Here is a 19,352-nt window from a genome sequence, read left to right as displayed (position 1 = left end):
TTGCACTTTAGAACTATAGAAGTTGAATATTTTCATAGAGCATAAAAAAAGCTGTTTACGGCCTTCTAAATATGTTTTTTAAACATTATTAGAGCCCTCTAGTTATATAATAGCACCCCTATAGTCACCTTTACTTTTGAATTATTCAATATAGTAGGCATAATAAGAGAAAACATCATCTAAGACAGGGGTCTCAAACTCAATTTACCTGGGGGCCACTGGAGCTAGGGTCTGGGCAAGGCTGGGCCACATCAGGTTTTCCAAAAAAAACCCAAAAAACGCATTTATTAAAAACAGAAAAATATAAATCAAAATATCAATAAATCAGTAATAAATAAATAAAATAATAATAATAAAATGGCAAATAATAAAAACTTAAGAAACCACATATAGTTTGGAGGGAAGACAAATTATTTATTATTATTTATTACATTTATACTCTTTTTATTTACAACATATTGCGCAACTGCAGGGTCTTGAGACACATGCTAACTCGCAAACTAGAGAGCTAGCGACCTAAACGGTAGCCTTCAAGTTATTTCCTTTCAACTTAAATAGCCAAAAACTTACCACTTCCACACGGATAGGGAGGATAACTATTAACAGTTATTTAACCTTTTAACATGAATATGAATTTTTTCCCGCACTAACATTAAACTTTCATATCAAGGCGGGGGCCCTCAAACTAGTGTCCTGCGGGCCACATTTGGCCCGCGGGACGCGAGTTTGAGACCCCTGATCTAAGACATAGCATAGACTGAGCTTGGTTTCCGGTGAACGTTGGCTGCCCTTTTTCACTAATTCTCTTCATAATTTTCATGGACAGAATGGCATCAATGGGGTCCGGTTCGGGGGGGGGGGGCGGATGATGTGGTGTCAATTTCCCCAGCCGATCCATGTTCCCACCCTCACCATGATGGTCATGAGGTTTAGGTTGTGACCGAAAGAACGAGACCCGGGTGAGGACCTCAGTCATCCGGGATCCTTAAGTTAATCACAAAAATTATAATTTAAAACTAAAAATCTTTACGCCCCCCTTTTTTCATCCTGTACAACTATCTCTGAGAACCCCCACCCCCGCACCACCCCTGTCTTTTTTTTCTCCATTTATGAAAGAGGAAACCCCCTTGCTGTAGGACACAAAGCCAACGGGGGTCTCTGAGGGCTCCATAGAAGTCAAAGACCTTTATAGAGGGCATAGAAAGGAGACATTCAGGAAGTGTGGCCGCCGCCAGGAATGAGACATTCACATGCTAATAGAACCCGGGGCGGCTGGTGACGCTGGGGGCGGGGGGTGTGGTTAGCCAATGTTCAGATTTTGAACCCCCCCCCCACCCCAAATGTAAGTTTGACGACGGTAAATATTTGTTGTCCTTTCACAAGGTCACTAGGTGTCAGTAATGTTAGAACAACAAGCCTTTATTGCAGGTTGGAATGAACTCACCACAGGCGCAATAATACGTCAAAAATCACACCAAAAAGGGTTGCACGGTGGACGAGTGGTTGGCACGCGGGCCTCGCAGCTTGGAGACCCGAGTTCAATTCCACCCTCGGGCCATCTCTGTGTGGAGTTTGCATGTTTTCACCGGGTACTCCGGTTTCCTCCCACATTCCAAAAACATGCTAGGTTAATTAGCGACTCCAAATTGTCCATAGGTATGAATGTGAGTGTGAATGGTTGTTTGTCTATATGTGCCCTGTGATTGGCTGGCTCGCCCCGAAGACAGCTGGGATAGGCTCCAGCAGGATAAGCGGTAGAAAATGAATGAAGACCAAAAATATGTAAAATTGTGGCCTACATTTAGATATCATAAAATATTCATAATATATTCTCATTAGGATATTATTCTCTTACAATTTTTATGTTGTTATTTATTCAGTTTTTAAAAATATTTTTATTTTAATATATTATATATTTTGTTATATTTATATATTATCTATTTCAACGTTTTTCTTGTAATCATTACTTCATTTTTTTTTTTACCTTATTCTTGTAACAGTGTCATTTTTTCCACAATTTATTTTTCCAAAATTCATAACTTTATTTGTTGTTTTATCATGTTACAACTGAAACAAAAATAACATCTTTGTACGACTAAAATATGTAATTTTTTCGCATTATATTTTGTTTTAATTCTTATAAAATAACTGATTATTTTATTATTTATTTATTTATTTATTGAAGTGATGCTAAGTAATCCAGGGGTGTCCTAACTTTTTCCACCGAAATATTCTCATTAGGATATTTTTTCTTTTACAATTTTTATTTTGTTGTTATTTATTCAGTTGTTTTTTTTTAAATATTTGATTTTAATATATTATATATTTTTTATTTTTATATATTTATATATTATCCATTTCAACTTTCAATTAGTAATCATTACTTCATTTTTTTTACCTTATTTTTTCCACAATTTAATTTTCCAAAACTTTATTTGTTGTTTTATCATGTTACAACTTAAACAAAAAAAACATTTTAAATATGCATTTTTTTCGCATTATATTTTTATTTAATTCTTGTAAAATAACATTATTTTATTTTAATTTTTTTCCACATTTTTCCTTTTTTTTTTTAATTTTTTTTTTAGCTTTATTGTTAAATTAGGATTTTAGAAGGTGTTGCATGCCAATAAAAAAAACAGCCATGGGCCCGCAAATGACCCCTGGGCTGCACTTTGGATACCCCTGAAGTAAACCCTTTCCAACACCGATGATGGTATCATACACGTCGGCTTGGCCCCGCCCACCTCCCTGTGCATATTTTATGCTAATGAGAAGGTGCCCCCGGCTCTCGAGGCTCTCGGGCCGGCTGCCGGAGGATGAGCCGGATGGCGCAGAGCTGGAAGAAGCTGGAGTCCAGCCAGAAGGTTTTCACCGGGTGATGCTGTCGAAACCTGACTGAATGGATCGGTACTTAGGACTTAGCTGGAAAAGGCTTTTGCACTTATTATTTTTATATTTCATACTAATTTATCCAGGTGAGTCATTTTGACACTTTTCATATTGCGTAGCTGTGTTTGTGTGTAATTATTTTTGATTTTTTTTACTTTTATTTCAGTGCAACTATCAAGCAATGAGGTGGAAGTGGACCATTTCAACTCAGATGAATTTGATAAGTAAGATGTTATTTGTTTATTCATGTAAATTATGTTTTTTTTTTTTAAACAAAATGCTAAAAAAAATTTGAAGAAATTATTATTATTTTTTAAAATATTTATGAAAATATTTAACATGATTCAAATGGTGCTATTAAGAATTGAGAGTTTGGTTAGTTCTTGGCGGTTTTATGGTGTCACGAAGGAGAGCAGCAGCAGAAGCAGGAACAAATCTGTCCTTGTTCTCTTCTCCCAACAGCCACAGCAGCAGGATAAAGCAGCAGAAATGGGACACCGCTTCCCAGGGAGGGCAGGTAGGCACCGGCATTCACCGTCCTTGCTGATGGATGCGGGACACAACCAGAAATATACACAAATTGCCGCACAACATGGAGCACTTTTAGGCTATTCTTTGTCATATTCCACATATTTACCTTCCCCCTTTTCTTCCCCCATGTGTGGATCTTTGGTTATTTCGGTTATTATTATTTATTTAGTTTTACTTTTTATTTAATATTTAGTTATTTCTGTTATTATTATTTATTTTGTTTGATTTAGTTTTTATTTAGTATTTAGTTATTTCTGTTATTATTATCTATTTAGTTTTATTTAGTTTTTATTTAGTATTTAATTATTTTTTTGGTTATTATTATTTATTTGGTTGTATTTAGTATTTGGTTATTTCTGTTATTATTTATTTATTTAGTTTTATTTAGTTTTTAGTTATTTTGGTTAATATTATTTATGTAGTTTTATTTAGTTTTTATTTAGTATTTAGTTATTTTGGTTATTATTATTTATTAATTGTATTTAGTTTTTATTTAGTATTTAGTTATTTCTGTTATTATTATTTATTTAGTTTTATTGAGTTTTTATTTAGTATTTAGTTATTTCGTTTATTATTATTTATTTAGTTTTATTGAGTTTTTATGTGGTATTTAGTTATTTCTGTTATTATTTATTTTGTTTTATTTAGTTTTTATTTAGTATTTAGTTATTTTGTTTATTATTATTTATTTAGTTTTATTTAGTTTTTATTTCGTATTTAGTTATTTTGGTTATTATTATTTATTTAGTTTTATTTAGTTTTTATTTAGTATTTAGTTATTTCTGTTATTATTATTTATTTAGTTTTATTTAGTTATTTTGGTTATTATTATTTATTTAGTTTTTTCACTTTTACCGTGTCCGTTACTGATCTTTGATGAATAATTGATGCTATAGAGACCCCCCCCCCTCCACACCCCCCCCCCCCCCCTCCATTGCCCCTAAAGATCACCTTTGCCATCTGCTTTGTTCCGACTGCATGGCTTGAAAGCCTTGGTTTTAGAGCTCAGGTGTCCAAAGAGAGCGTTTTTTTTTCTTACTGCTGTTATTTTTAAATTTCAACTTTCATTTTGTAAATTTTTTTCTCGTATTTATGACTTAAATGCCACATTTGGCATTTTTATACAATATTTCTATTTTATATTTTATGCAACAGAAATGACATCATTTTTCGTCATCATATGATGAGTTTGTTCTTGTAAAATTCTGACTTTTTTTCTGAATTAGAAGATGACTTTTTTTGGCTTAAAATGCTTAAAATTTTAAAAATGTTAAAAAAAAAATTCTTAATTAAAAAAAATTCTTAATTTTTTTTTAATTTTAATTACAACTAAATAAATAATAATAACCAAAAATAACTAAATACTAAATAAAAACTAAATAAAACTAAATAAATAATAACCAAAATAACTAAATACAAAATAAAAACTAAATAAAACTAAATAAATAATAATAACCAAAATAACTAAATACTAAATAAAAACCAAAATTCTTAATTTTTTATTTAGGTATGATTATTGTATCAATTTCTTTCTTTTAGGAACCCCAATCAACGTCTGTTCCATTAGTCCCTAACACATCGGAACTTCGGAAAACTCCAGTCGGCCGGACCAATATGACCTCCAACGACTTTCCGCCCACAAGCTCCAGCTCCCAAAGAATAATGAACTTCACCACTTCCTCAACAATTCATGCTACGACACCACCAAGAACCGAATCATCCGACCAACAGCTAGCTAGCATGCTATCTCTCAACCGGTCCGCACACAGAACTCCGCCCACTAAAGAACCACTGACTCAATCCTCTTCGAAGAACAGTCTTACGGATTCGGTACCCATCGGCTCATCAGGCGGCGCTACAGCATCGACTCCGGTACCGCCCAGACCGATCAAAGAACCGGTACCGACCAACACCGACCAATCAAAGTCGAAATCTCCCGGAGAAACCTTGACGAGTTCGGTAAAACCGCCGAGCCGGTTATCAGCTAACGCAACACAAAACCCCACCAGCGGAGTCGTCTCGGTGGACCGTGGTCCACTTCAGGATTCAGTCTTCACCCGACAGGCCAAAGAAGCCCTGAAGTGGAGATTCCACAGGATGTCAGGTAACAAAAAGAAGTTCCCACGTTCAGGTCTTTGTGTTCTTTGTGGGTTAGCTTCCGTTGTTTTCCATGTGTTCCGCTTTAGATGGTCCTTAGACCCCCTTCGATACCTAAACCTGTGATATCTGTACCTTTGTTTGACGCAGCCGAGTGGGCACACATGCTACGCTGCAAGCCCACTCGGCAGATGGTGGAGCAGGCAGGATGAGGATGAGTGACTGCCTTTTTTTTTTTTGGAATTGGGTGGAATTGAACCCGGGTCTCCGAGCTGTGTGGCTGTGAGGAAGATGGAATGGTTACTGGAATGGTGCTCGTTAATTGGCTTGTTTTTCGCTGTCTTTTTCAAGAGTCATGTGACTTCCCCTGCCTGAACGGTGGTTGGTGCACTCGGACGGATTCGTGTGACTGCAGCTTGTTTCAGGCCACAGGACACAGGTGCCAGACAGGTAATATTTTTTGTTTTTTATTTTGTATTTTGTATTTTTTATTTTTTATTTTTTATTTTTTATTTTTTATTTTTTATTTTTTATTTTTTATTTTTTATTTTTTATTTTTTATTTTTTATTTTTTATTTTTTATTTTTTATTAATATTTTGACTATTATATATTATTGTGAAATTACAGCTTTTTTTTTAAACTAAATTTTATTCTTCAAAAAATTCCTTTTTGTAATTCTGATTTATTGCCATAATATTTTGTCTTTATTCTAGTCACCTTATAACTTTTTCAGCAAGCTAATTTTCCCAAAAAAAAGTACTTTATTTCATGTTTTGTTTGTTTCTTATATTACATTATATTGTTTCTAATAGTACATTTATAATATTTATTTATAATATGCTATAATTATAATCTAATATAATATAAATAATATAAATACAGAAAAAATATGTGCAAAAGCCTATTTTTAGTATCAACTTGCTTTTTTCCAAAATTTTTGCTGCTTTTTAAAACTTTTCCAAATATTTCTACTTTTTTCTTAAATAATCTTCATTAATTTTATTTATTTATTTTTATTAATTTTATTTATTTATTTTGTCTTTATTCTAGTCACCTTTATAACTTTTCAGCAAGCTAATTTTCCCAAAAATTACATTATATTGTTTCTAATAGTACATTTATAATATTTACTTATAATATAATAATACAATATATAATATAATATAATATAATATAAAACCTTAAAAAATATTATATGAATAAAATATATAATAATATAATATAATAATAATATAAACATTTTCTCTTAATAGTTACTTATATTAACTATATGCTACTAAAATTATTTTTCTTCATAATATTATGATATTATTATTGTAAAATTACAACTTTTTTATATTATATTGCAACTTTTTTTTCCTAAAACATTTGACCCTTGTAATATTATTGATAATTTTTTCCATATTTGCTAATGTTTTTTTTTTTTTAAGTTTTCTTGTTAAATTCCACTTTTCAAATGTGCCGCAGCCGCACTTTGGACACCCTTATTCTACACCCCCTAAATATTTTTCTTCATAATATTATGATATTATTTTTGTAAAATTACAACTTTTTATATTATATTTTAACTTTTTTTTCCAAAAAAATTTGACCCTTGTAATATTATTGATAATTTTTCCATATTTGCTAATTTTTTTGTTTGTTTTTTTTTTGAAGTTTTCTTGTTAAATTCTACTTTTCAAATGTGCCGCAGCCGCACTTTGGACACCCTTATTCTACACCCCCTAAATATTTTTCTTCATAATATTATGATATTATTTTTGTAAAATTACAGCTTTTTATATTATATTGCAACTTTTTTTTCCTAAAAAAATTTGACCCTTGTAATATTATTGATAATTTTTTCCATATTTGCTAATGTTTTTTTTTTAAGTTTTCTTGTTAAATTCTACTTTTCAAATGTGCCGCAGCCGCACTTTGGACACCCCTATTCTACTTATTGCAACTTTTTTTTCCTAAAAAATTTGACCCATGTAATATTATTGATAATTTTTCCCTATTTGCTAATTTAAAAAAATATATATTTTTTTAAAGTTTTCTTGTTAAATTCTACTTTTCAAATGTGCCGCAGCCGCACTTTGGACACCCCTATTGTACCCAAACATCATAATCCAGCCTATTTTGTGTGCCCCAGTTCCAAATCCTGGTTTTGAGAGGGAGAAGACCTGCAGGACTTGGGGTCAGTACAACTTTGAGACCTTTGACGGCCTCTACTACTACTTCCCTGGTCGATGCACGTACACGCTGCTCAGAGACTGTGACGAAACCACCCAGACCGCCATCGTAGTCCAGGTGAACTCCGGTAGCAGTGCGGCTCGTTCATATCGGTTTTGGTGAAAAATGGAAACCATGAGTCAAAAATACACCACATGGTTTTAGCATCCTTTTGTTTGCAGGTCCACAATGACCCGGACTGTGGTTCTGAACCGTATAGCTGCCAGCGTTCAGTCAGCCTCTTCCTTCCGTGGGAGGGCGAGGTCCGGTTGCACGCCACCAATGTCACGTTCAAAGGGCAAAGGTCAGTGAAACATTTCTTTTCCTTTATGGTGGACCACCAGGTTCTTTATTCTTTTGCAGTTCTTTACTCTTTTTATTTCGGGGAAATAAATAATATTTTATATCAGAGAAATAAATGCATTTTTTTAAATTATTTAGGGGGACTTAAGAACATTTTAGGGGGGCTGCTTTTACCCTGTTATATGAAATTTGTCAGATTTTTTTTGTTAAAAAAAAAATTTTTTTTTTTAAAAAGAATCAATAAAAAAATTATTTAGGGGGACTTAAGAACATTTTAGGGGGGCTTCAGGCTTGAAATTTGTCAGTGATTTTTTTGTAAAAAATAAATAAAATAAATTATTTAGGGGCACTATGAAATTTGTCAGATATTTTTTTGTAAAAAAAAAATCAATTAAAATATTTAAAAAGTCAATAAAAAATATAAAATTATTTAGGGGTGACTTAAGAACATTTTAGGGGGGCCTTCAGGCTTGCTTATTAGCCTGCTTTTGCCCTATTATATGAAATTTGTCAGATTTTTTTTTGTAAAAAATAAATAAAATAAATTATTTAGGGGCACTATGAAATTTGTCAGATATTTTTTTGTAAAAAAACAAATCAATAAAAATATTTAAAAAGTCAATAAAAAATATCAAATTATTTAGGGGGACTTAAGAACATTTTAGGGGGGGCTTCAGGCGTTCTTATTAGCCTGCTTATGCCCTATTATATGAAATTTGTCAGAGATTTTTTTGTAAAAATAAATAAATAAAATAAAATAAATAATTTTTTTAGGGGGACTATGAAATTTGTCAGATATTTTTTGTAAAAAAAAATCAATAAAAATATTTAAAAAGTCAATAAAAAATATAAAATTATTTAGGGGGACTTAAGAACATTTTAGGGGGGGCTTCAGGCTTGCTTATTAGCCTGCTTTTGCCCTATTATATGAAATTTGTCAGAGATGGTTTTGTATAAATAAATAAAATTTTAAAAATAATTTAGGGGGGACTTAAGAACATTTTAGGGGGTCCTTCAGGCTTGCTTATTAGCCTGCTTTTGCCCTATTATATGAAATTTGTCAGAGATTTTTTTTGTAAAAATGAGTAAATAAATAAATAAAATAAATTATTTCGGGGGACTATGAAATTTGCCAGATATTTTTTGTAAAAAAAAATCAATACAAATATTTAAAAAGTCAATAAAAAATATCAAATTATTTAGGGGGGACTTAAGAACATTTTAGGGGGCCTTCAGGCTTGCTTAAAAATAAATATAAAAAAATATATACATTTAAATCATACGATGTGTTTTTTTTTTAACTCTTTCTGTACTGACAACAAAACGACATCTCCAGCTTGCAGCTTCCTCATCACATCCACGACCTGCATCTCCAGCAGATCTCCCAGAACGTCTTAGTGACACAACCCCAAGGCTTCACGCTGGCCTGGGAAGGACACAGTGGTTCGGTCTACATCAAACTTAGCCCAGAATATGCGGGCAGAACCTGCGGCCTCTGTGGGAACTTCAACGCAGATCCTCAGGATGACCTCAGGACCAGCTATGGTGAGATCTTTATGTTTGTGGTTGTAGTCCTACCTGGGACTTCCGTGTCTTCATACCGGTGATTTTCAACCACTGGTGTACCTTGAGAAAGCGTCAGGTGTGCCGTGAGGAATTATCCAATATCACTTTTTATAATTAACATTTATTAATCATCATTTGCAGAGAGAGTAGCCTGCTGAGTATATTGAATAAACACCACTTTTGTTGCTTGCTATATACGTATACAGTATATTTTCATCTATTGTGATCCCCAGAAATGTATTTTCCTTCACCCATGTCTACACCAGGGGTCTCAAACACGCGGCCCAGAGAGAGTAGCCTGCTGAGTATATTGAATAAACACCACTTTTGTTGCTTGCTATATACGTATATACAGTATATTTTCATCTATTGTGATCCCCAGAAATGTATTTTCCTTCACCCTTTCAATGTCTACACCATTGGTCTCAAACACGCGGCCCAGAGAGAGTAGCCCGCTGAGTATATTGAATAAACACCACTTTTGTTGCTTGCTATATACGTATATACAGTATATTTTCATCTATTGTGATCTATTGAGAAATGTATTTTCCTTCACCCTTTCAATGTCTACACCAGGGGTCTCAAACATGCGGCCCGCGGGCCAAATGTGGCCCGCAGGACACTAGTTTGAGGCCCCCTGCCTTGATATGAAAGTTTAATGTTAGTGCGGCCCGCGCAAGTTTGATATGGATGCTGTATGGCAGGGGTCTCAAACGCAATTTACTTGGGGGGCCACTGGAGCTCGGGTCTGGGTGAGATTGAGCCGCAAAAAAAACGCATTTATTAAAAACAAAAAAAATTAAAAAACTTCGCCTTGGTTCCAATTTTCTACAATAAAAGCTCTGATAAAACATTCCACTGTTCTCAAATATCTTAATTTTTATTTCTCTACATGAAAAATAAAATAAAATTATAAAATAATAAAAAAAAATAATAATAAAATATAAAAATGTTCTGGGTACATGATACCATACAGCATCCGTATCAAACTTGCGTGGGCCGCGCTAACATTAAACTTTCATATCAAAGCGGGGGCCTCAAACTAGTGTTCTGCGGGCCGCATTTGGCCTGCGGGCCGCATTTGGCCCACGGGCCGCATGTTTGAGATCGCTGGTGTAGACATTGAAAGGGTGAAGGATCACAATAGATTAAAATATACCGCATACGTATATAGCAAGCAACAAAAGTGGCGTTTATTCAATATACTCAGCAGGCTACATGAACATGAATCAAACGTAATAATTTTTTCTGGGTACATGATACCATACAGCATCCGTATCAAACTTAAACTTTCATATCAAGGCAGGGGGCCTCAAACTAGTGTCCTGCGGGCCACATTTGGCCACATACTATTGACATAATATTTGCAAATGATGATTAATCAATATTAACTATAAAAAGTGATATTGGATACTATGTAATACTTCCGTGTCTCTTTCAGGAATACTGAGCCATGAGCTGGAAATGTTTGGGAACAGCTGGATGGAGACGGCGGCGTTCCGACCCCGATGTCCAACGGTGCTTTCTGGTTTCTCGTCACCTTGTGCAGATGTTGATGTGAATGTTCTACTGGTAAGACTAACATCAAACGGCTTCATTGAAATACAAATAATAATGTCGCTTTAAGTATTATAATATATATATATTTTTTGGTACCAGAAAGTGGAGGAACTTTGTTTAATGCTGCTGGATCCACCGTTCCAAAGCTGCCATGACTTTGTCAACCCTTTGTCCTACATGGCCAGCTGTTTCAACACGCTCTGCATGTAAGAAATCCATGTTAGCATGTTAGCATCTATTCCATGTGTGTAATTATTAACTCATTCGCCGCCATAGACGTATTTATACGTTATTTTAACCCTAGCGCCATAACCCAAGGAGGTAGAAGAAATGATGTTTATAAGAGCTCGGCCTGCATCTTATGTATGTGAAAAGTGAAAATACCGTATTTTTCCGGACTGTGATATTTTCTAAAACAACACAAGTTATACAGTATATAGTATTTCAAGAAATAACTGCATTTTGGCTTTGTCATATAAGTGAAAAATAGTATTACTGCAGTGCCTTGGTTAGCGTCATTGATTCGTTCCAGAAGGTTAGACGCAAACCAAAGCAGACTCTTAACCAAGGCAAATTTTCCCACAGAAAATAATGTACTGTATTTTTTTTTAATGTGCCGTAAAGTTACATTTTTTTTTCATAGGTTGGCTGTTCCTGCCACTTATACTCCAGAGCGACTTATAAATGGAAAATTATTTATTATTATTTATTTATTTATTTATTATTATTTATTATTTATTTATTATATATATTATTATATATTTTTTATTTATTAATTATTTATTATTAAATTATTATTTATATTTTTAAATTTTTATTTATGTTACATAAACACTGGACGCCTTTTCTGTTCATGTTTATTTTTCATTCATTTTTCAATATAATTTAACATGAAAATAAAAAAAGCAAGTCATTTTAAATAAATATTTAAATAAATATTTTAGGTCATTAAGTCATTTTACACAAGAAAAAGTCAGAATTTTACAATAATTATATTAAAAAAAATTTTTTTTAAGACAAAATTAATGAGACATTTTTAAAGTTTGAATATTAGGAAAAAATAAGAAAAACAAAATGGTAATATTTTGAAAATGATGTTCTTATGACGCTGCGTGGCCTCACAGCAAGGAGACCCGAGTTCAATTCCACCCTGTGTGGAGTTTCCATGTTCTCCTCGTGCATGTGTGGGTTTTCTCCGGGTACTCCGGTTTTCCTCCCACATTCCAAAAACATGAAAAATGTCTGGTATCGAATGAGTTATTATTATTTAACGGAGGAAAGATGCAACCTATTAATGTGACCTTCATGATCTTCATTATGCTTCCTTTCAAGGTCGGGTCCTACAAACGAGGCGATGTGCCAGGCGTTCACCGAGTACTCCAGAGCCTGTTCCCATGCCGAAAAGTCCCTGAACGACTGGAGGGACCACATTCCTCAGTGTGGTATGGTAGACTTTGTCGAAAACCGGAATATTCTTGGAGTTTTCATGGACCACGCGGTCATTAAAACATACTCTTACGCAATAATGTACATGCAAAAGAACACTACGCCAACCGGAAGTTACCCAGCATACCTTGCGGGTTAAAGATGAGCGTATTAATTACCTTAATTAACTTAGCATGCATATTTTTTAACACCACTTCTGTTGCTTCAGAAAATAGTTTTTACTGAATACTTACTCATCACACAGGAACTTAACACTCAAAGGAAATATAATATAATAAATAAATAAAATAATAATAATAAATATAAATAAAATAATAATATAAATTAATATATATTATCAATAAAAATTAAATAAATAAAAATTAAATAAATATAAATTAATATATAATAAATATAAATTAAATACATATAAATTATAAATAATAATATAAATAAATATACAAACAAGTACCAATATGAGTTTTGAAAAAAAAAACTATTATTCCCATCATGGGCTGCACGGTGTGAGGTGATTAGCGCACAGACCTCACAGCTAGGAGACCCGGGTTCAATTCCACCTTCGGCCATCTCTATGTGGAGTTTGCATGTTTTCCCTGTAATTTGGTTCGTCTGGGGCCGAATTGATTACTCGATTAATCATAAAACAAGCATCAGATTAATCGACTAAGAATATAATTGTTAGTCGTTTCCTCCCACATTCCAAAAACATGCTAGGTTAATTAGCGACTCCAAATTGTCCATAGGTATGAATGTGAGTGTGAATGGTTGTTTGTCTATATGTGCCCTGTGATAGGCTCCAGCACCCTTTGCGACCCTCGTGAGTGAATAAATGAATAATAAGAAATATACAAACAAGTACCAATATGAGTTTGGGAAAAAAAAAACAACCATTATTCCCATCATGGGCTGCACAGTGTTAGAGCGGTTAGCACGCGGATCTCACATCTAGGAGATCCGGGTTCAATTCCACTTTCGGCCATCTCTAGGTGGAGTTCGCATGTTTCTCCGGGTACTCCGGTGGCGTCCATTCACTCCACTATAGAACCAATGAAATGAAACACATTACATGAACGTCAATTTATCGAGGATAATGTGTTTTTTTTTATGATGGCAACCAGCAAAGCAGTGTCCTCCGGGTCTACAGTACCTTGAATGCATCAGTGTTTGCCCGGCATCATGCAACAAAGAGAGGACATGCATTGGTAGCAGGCTGGCCTGCCTGGATGGATGTTATTGTCCCAATGGTGAGTCGCCATTCATTTTCCATTTTTTTTAATAATTTGTAATAATAATTTTGACTCTCCGTCTCGGTGGGCAGGTTTGATTTATACAGAAGGGGGGTGTGTCGCCCCCTCGGACTGTCCCTGTGAGCACCATGGTATCTTCTACCAATCTGGACAAACAATACAGGAGGAATGCAACAACTGGTGAGCCCCCAGAATCTGCCACCTTAAAAAAAAATTAAAAAAAATTTAATTTTTTTTTTAAAAATTATTATTATTTTTTTAAATAAAAAAAAATTAATTAATTAAATTAAATGAAAAAGTAAATTCTTGCAATTTTTCAACTGGTCTTAAAATTTTGATTACATTTCCTTTGTGTTTCAGCACATGCCTGGCTGGAGTATGGAACTGCGTTGACTTCAGCTGCCCAGGTAAGTCAAAAATCAACCACATTGAATCCCAGGCATGTACAAAAGCACCATAACCCCCCCCCCCCTTCCAAGAATGACAACCCAACCGAATGTTCTCCCTTCTTCTGTAGGCGAATGCTCGGTGACCGGCGATATGTATTTCGAGTCATTTGATGGGCGTGTCTACACCTTTCCGGCGACGTGTCAGTACGTCCTGGCTAAGAGTCGAAAGTCGGGGAAGTTCACCGTCACCATCCAGAACGCCCCCTGTGGAGCTGTGAGTCCACTTTGTCAAAAGTCTGAATTTTACCATAATTATTATTATTATATAACATTATTATTATTATAAAAATATTATAAAATTATTCTAAATTTATTTTAGTAATAATTAATAATTAACAAATTATTTTATAATTATTATGAAAAAATAAATAATAAAGAAAAAAAATCAAGAGATATTTTAAAATTTTTAATATTAGCAAAAAATAACAAAACAACAAACAAAGTTGTAATATTTTCAAAATTATGATGTTATAACGCTGCATGGTGGATGAGTGGTTAGCGTGCAGGCAATTTAGGCTAATAGGCTAATTTTAATCTAACATCATAACTACGGAATCACAATTACAGGCAGGAAGTTGAAGAGAAAAACGTTCCATTCCTAAACCGAATGAAACCATTAGCAATCCTGTTATTACATGTCTTGTTTTCATGGCAGAATCTGGACGGGTCCTGCATCCAGTCCATCAACTTGGTCATTGATGAAGATCCAAAAATGGAGATTACACTAAGCCACATGGGTGAGGTCTTCATGGCCGGGCAGTACCGCATCTCCCTGCCCTATTCCGATGGTAACCATTCTTTTACTACCTTTCCCTGCGTACTCACAGCTGCTAGCATCTCAAAGCCATGTTTTATACCATATGATGCCACCAGCTGCTTATAAATATCTGTCTTGTAGTTTCTGATGCAAAAGTCAATTTCCTGTTGCACATCAGTGACCTATTACATCCAAGGGCTTTGTGGGACTTCAGGAGGTTTGCCGCCAGCTGCTTATAAATATCTGTCTTGTAGTTTCTGATGCAAAAGTCAATTTCCTGTAGCACACGAGTGACATTTTACATCCAAGGGCTTTGTAGGACTTCAGGAGGTTTGCCGCCAGCTGCTTATAAATATCTGCCTTGTAGTTTCTGATGCAAAAGTCAATTTCCTGTTGCACATCAGTGACCTATTACATCCAAGGGCTTTGTGGGACTTCAGGAGGTTTGCCACCAGCTGCTTATAAATATCTGTCTTGTAATTTCTTTTGCAAAAGTCAATTTCCTGTAGCACACGAGTGACATTTTACATCCAAGGGCTTTGTAGGACTTCAGGAGGTTTGCCACCAGCTGCTTATAAATATCTGTCTTGTAATTTCTTTTGCAAAAGTCAATTTCCTGTAGCACACGAGTGACATATTACATCCAAGGGCTTTGTAGGACTTCAGGAGGTTTGCCACCAGCTGCTTATAAATATCTGTCTTGTAATTTCTTTTGCAAAAGTCAATTTCCTGTAGCACACGAGTGACATATTACATCCAAGGGCTTTGTAGGACTTCAGGAGGTTTGCCACCAGCTGCTTATAAATATCTGCCTTGTAGTTTCTGATGCAAAAGTCAATTTCCTGTAGCACACGAGTGACATATTGCATCCAAAGGCTTTGTAGGACTTCAGGAGGTTTGCCACCAGCTGCTTATAAATATCTGTCTTGTAATTTCTTTTGCAAAAGTCAATTTCCTGTAGCACACGAGTGACATATTGCATCCAAAGGCTTTGTAGGACTTCAGGAGGTTTGCCACCAGCTGCTTATAAATATCTGCCTTGTAGTTTCTGATGCAAAAGTCAATTTCCTGTAGCACATCAGTGACCTATTACATCCAAGGGCTTTGTAGGACTTCAGGAGGTTTGCCACCAGCTGCTTATAAATATCTGTCTTGTAATTTCTTTTGCAAAAGTCAATTTCCTGTAGCACATCAGTGACATATTGCATCCAAGGGCTTTATAGGACTTCAGGAGGTTTGCCACCAGCTGCTTATAAATATCTGTCTTGTAGTTTCTGATGCAAAAGTCAATTTCCTGTAGCACACGAGTGACATATTGCATCCAAGGGCTTTGTAGGACTTCAGGAGGTTTGCCACCAGCTGCTTATAAATATCTGTATGACACCCTGGGTTGCGTGGGGGTGCCAGAGCCCATTCAACATCGCTTGCAGATGTTTATTATTATTATTATTATATTAGTAAATCCTGAATATTTTTTTTTTGTTTCAGACATCTTCCAAATTCAGGAGCTGTCCTCCATGTTCCTGCAAGTGAAGACGACGTTTGGCCTGCGTCTGCAGTACAGCTGGAAGGAGTTTCGTCTCTATCTTCAGGCCAATGCATTGTGGAAGGACGACACGGTGGGACTGTGCGGAACCTTCAACGGCAACATTCAAGACGACTTCCTGTAAGTGTGAGCATTCCTGGCCGTGACGGTCGTGCGTGTTCTGCGCTTAATATCACTCGAGTTCACGAGATTACGTTTCCAAACTCCGATAACGTTACAATATAATCGTGCGGTCCTCAATGTCGATTTCGTTCTCACACTCTGTAATGCACACTGCTTGGTCTGCTTGGCATCAGAAGTCAGACGGGCGAGGCGAGACAGCCCCCCCTCAACAAGGGAATTTACTGTTCGAGGCCCACTGTTCCGTGTCGTCATGGGCACCCATGAAGGGCGGATGTTGTCTAACAGCTGTAAAAGGATATACATCACAGTCGCGAGGGAAAGAAACTGGAATTTCCTCCACTCGTGGTGACAAAAACTCAACAGCCTACACTCACTCCTCACAAGCACCTATGTTGTCTCCCCCCCCCCCCCCCCTTCAGGTCGCCTGCTGGTATGATAGAAAGCACTCCTCTCCTGTTTGGAAATGCGTGGAGGGTCTCATCGGCATGTACGCTCAGCCTGACCACGCCCCTGCTGGAACCATGTGACACACACCAACAGGCAGGTCCGTATTAGCATTAGCATTGGCATTATTTCAATATTGGACGTGGAACCCAAAAAACAACAATTCATTTGTCATGATTGGAAAATTAGGTTGCCGAAAAAATTCTAATGTTACAAAAATAAAGTCAAAATATTATGGAAATAAAGTAATTAGATTAGAGTATATAAGATGGAAATTTAAATATTTGGATAATTAAAAAAAAACAAGAAAAATGAAGTAGTAATTTTACAAAAATAAATCTAAATATTTAGAGATAAAGATCATATTCTAATGAGAAAAGAAGTTGCAATTTTACGACAATAAACTTATGATACAATTTAACATAATTTTAGTAGCATTCATAATACTATGAGAAAGAAACAAAGAAAAATAAAGTTATAATTTTTGGAAAATTTGTTTTTGGGAAAATTATATGAAATAAAGTTACATTTGAAAATATTTTTAAAATTAAAAACAGCAGAAATGAAAAAAAACATCTGTATTAAAAAAACCCCCAAAACAAATTCTTAAAATAAAAAAAAATTGCAATTTTACAACACTAAAGAAAATTTATATCATATTATATCAATTATATATATCAATTATATCATATCATATGAGAATAAAGTCAAATTTTTATTTTTATTTTTATTTTTATTTTTATTTTTATTTTTATTTTTATTTTTATTTTTATTTTTATTTTTATTTTTATTTTTATTTTTATTTTTATTTTTATTTTTATTTTTATCATTTAGTTGATATATTAAATAAAACGTTACTTTTTATAAGTCATAATATTATGAGGAAGAAACAACAAAAATTAAGTTGTCATTTTTGGAAAATTCAAATTATCAAATAATGTTAAAATAAATTTGAAAATATTTTTTTTAATTAAAAAAAAACAACAGCAGAAATGAAAAAAACACAACAAAATATTGAGAGGAAAAAAAAGTCCCAATTTTATAAAAAAAAAAAAATCATAATATAAATTTTTCACTATTTGGCCCTCAGTGGAAAAAGTTAGGACACCCCTGCTCTAATTATTCTGTTCCTTTTAACGCGGCCTTCTTCTTCTCTCTTCCTTGTGTTCAGTGGCTTACGCGTCCGAGATGTGCGATATACTGAACCAGGATCTGTTCTCTCCCTGTCACGGGTACATCAGTCCGGTTCCTTTCCATCGCCAGTGTCGCTCGGACACTTGCAAATGCGGAACACCTTGCTTTTGCTCTGCCGTCGCCCACTACGCTCGCCACTGCCGTAGATTCTCCGTCATCATCGATTTCCGATCGCGCATACGTGACTGTGGTGAGTGATCAGGGCGCTATTTTGGTCCCATAATTCAGGAAGATACCCCCACTTAAAACCTGATTATTGATTTTTTTAAATTTTTATAACCCTGCAGTGGTCACATGTCCCTCCACCATGCAGTATGGCGTCTGTGTGTCGTCCTGTCAACATCGATGCTCCGCCATCTCTTCTTCGCAGCACTGCGAGGACGAGTGTGAGGAGGGCTGCGTCTGCCCGACGGGACTCTTCTACGACCAACGAACACACACTTGCGTGCGCAGGTCAGACGGGATTGAAGACGAACACGATCAATGTTTATGTAAAACGCGGTGGACGAGTGGTTAGCCCACATGCCTCACAGCTAAGAAACCTGAGTTCGATTCCACTCTGTGTGGAGTTTGCATGTTCTCCCCGTGCATGCGTGGGTTTTCTCCGGGTACTCCGGTTTCCTCCCACATTCCAAAAACATGCTAGGTTAATTAGCCACTCCAAATTGTCCATAGGTATGAATGTGAGTGTGAATGGTTGTTTGTCTATATGTGTCCTGTGATTGGCTGGTGACCAGTCCAGAGTGAACCCCGCCTCTCTGACTTTATTCTTTAAAAAAAAAATCCCAAATTTTTCGTTATGACATATATTAAATAATCTGAATATGAATATAATATTTAATAATTAAATAATACCGAAAATTAAATAATTATACATAATTATATAAACTAATAATAAACAATAATAAAAATAAAATAATAATAATTAAAACAATTAAAATCTTTTTTTGCTGTTTTTTTTAAAGAAAATGCTGATGGGTGA

General features: G+C 34.7%; 1 protein-coding gene and 1 long non-coding RNA gene across 2 annotated transcripts in view; both read left to right on the top strand.

Moving 5' to 3' along the window:
• The first annotated feature begins 2,596 nt into the window (after positions 1 to 2,596).
• LOC144901059 (uncharacterized) lies at positions 2,597 to 5,133 on the top strand. The gene is made up of 3 exons (XR_013629246.1): positions 2,597 to 3,116; positions 3,355 to 3,409; positions 4,963 to 5,133. It is a non-coding gene; the product is annotated as an uncharacterized LOC144901059 (long non-coding RNA).
• A 280-nt stretch (positions 5,134 to 5,413) lies between these two features.
• otog (otogelin) overlaps positions 5,414 to 19,352 on the top strand; it is a 65,573-nt gene continuing 51,634 nt past the window's right edge. Inside the window, exons 1-17 of the mRNA XM_078793142.1 lie at positions 5,414 to 5,527; positions 5,872 to 5,970; positions 7,656 to 7,813; positions 7,918 to 8,039; positions 9,375 to 9,583; positions 11,046 to 11,176; positions 11,264 to 11,370; positions 12,497 to 12,606; positions 13,729 to 13,854; positions 13,929 to 14,037; positions 14,218 to 14,264; positions 14,375 to 14,520; positions 14,962 to 15,094; positions 16,552 to 16,729; positions 17,152 to 17,276; positions 18,348 to 18,560; positions 18,658 to 18,823. Of these exons, the coding sequence (XP_078649268.1) occupies positions 5,521 to 5,527; positions 5,872 to 5,970; positions 7,656 to 7,813; positions 7,918 to 8,039; positions 9,375 to 9,583; positions 11,046 to 11,176; positions 11,264 to 11,370; positions 12,497 to 12,606; positions 13,729 to 13,854; positions 13,929 to 14,037; positions 14,218 to 14,264; positions 14,375 to 14,520; positions 14,962 to 15,094; positions 16,552 to 16,729; positions 17,152 to 17,276; positions 18,348 to 18,560; positions 18,658 to 18,823 (2,186 nt within the window). The 5' untranslated portion in view covers positions 5,414 to 5,520. The remainder of the gene's footprint in view (positions 5,528 to 5,871; positions 5,971 to 7,655; positions 7,814 to 7,917; positions 8,040 to 9,374; positions 9,584 to 11,045; positions 11,177 to 11,263; positions 11,371 to 12,496; positions 12,607 to 13,728; positions 13,855 to 13,928; positions 14,038 to 14,217; positions 14,265 to 14,374; positions 14,521 to 14,961; positions 15,095 to 16,551; positions 16,730 to 17,151; positions 17,277 to 18,347; positions 18,561 to 18,657; positions 18,824 to 19,352) is intronic.

This window comes from Doryrhamphus excisus, linkage group LG1 (genome assembly GCF_037039965.1).
Source record: "Doryrhamphus excisus strain RoL-2023G ecotype Guam linkage group LG1, RoL_Dexc_Guam_v1.1, whole genome shotgun sequence".
Lineage (NCBI taxonomy): Eukaryota > Metazoa > Chordata > Actinopteri > Syngnathiformes > Syngnathidae > Doryrhamphus > Doryrhamphus excisus.
The sequence above is the reverse complement of the archived record's forward strand: the minus strand, read 5'-3'. Positions and strand labels throughout refer to the sequence as shown.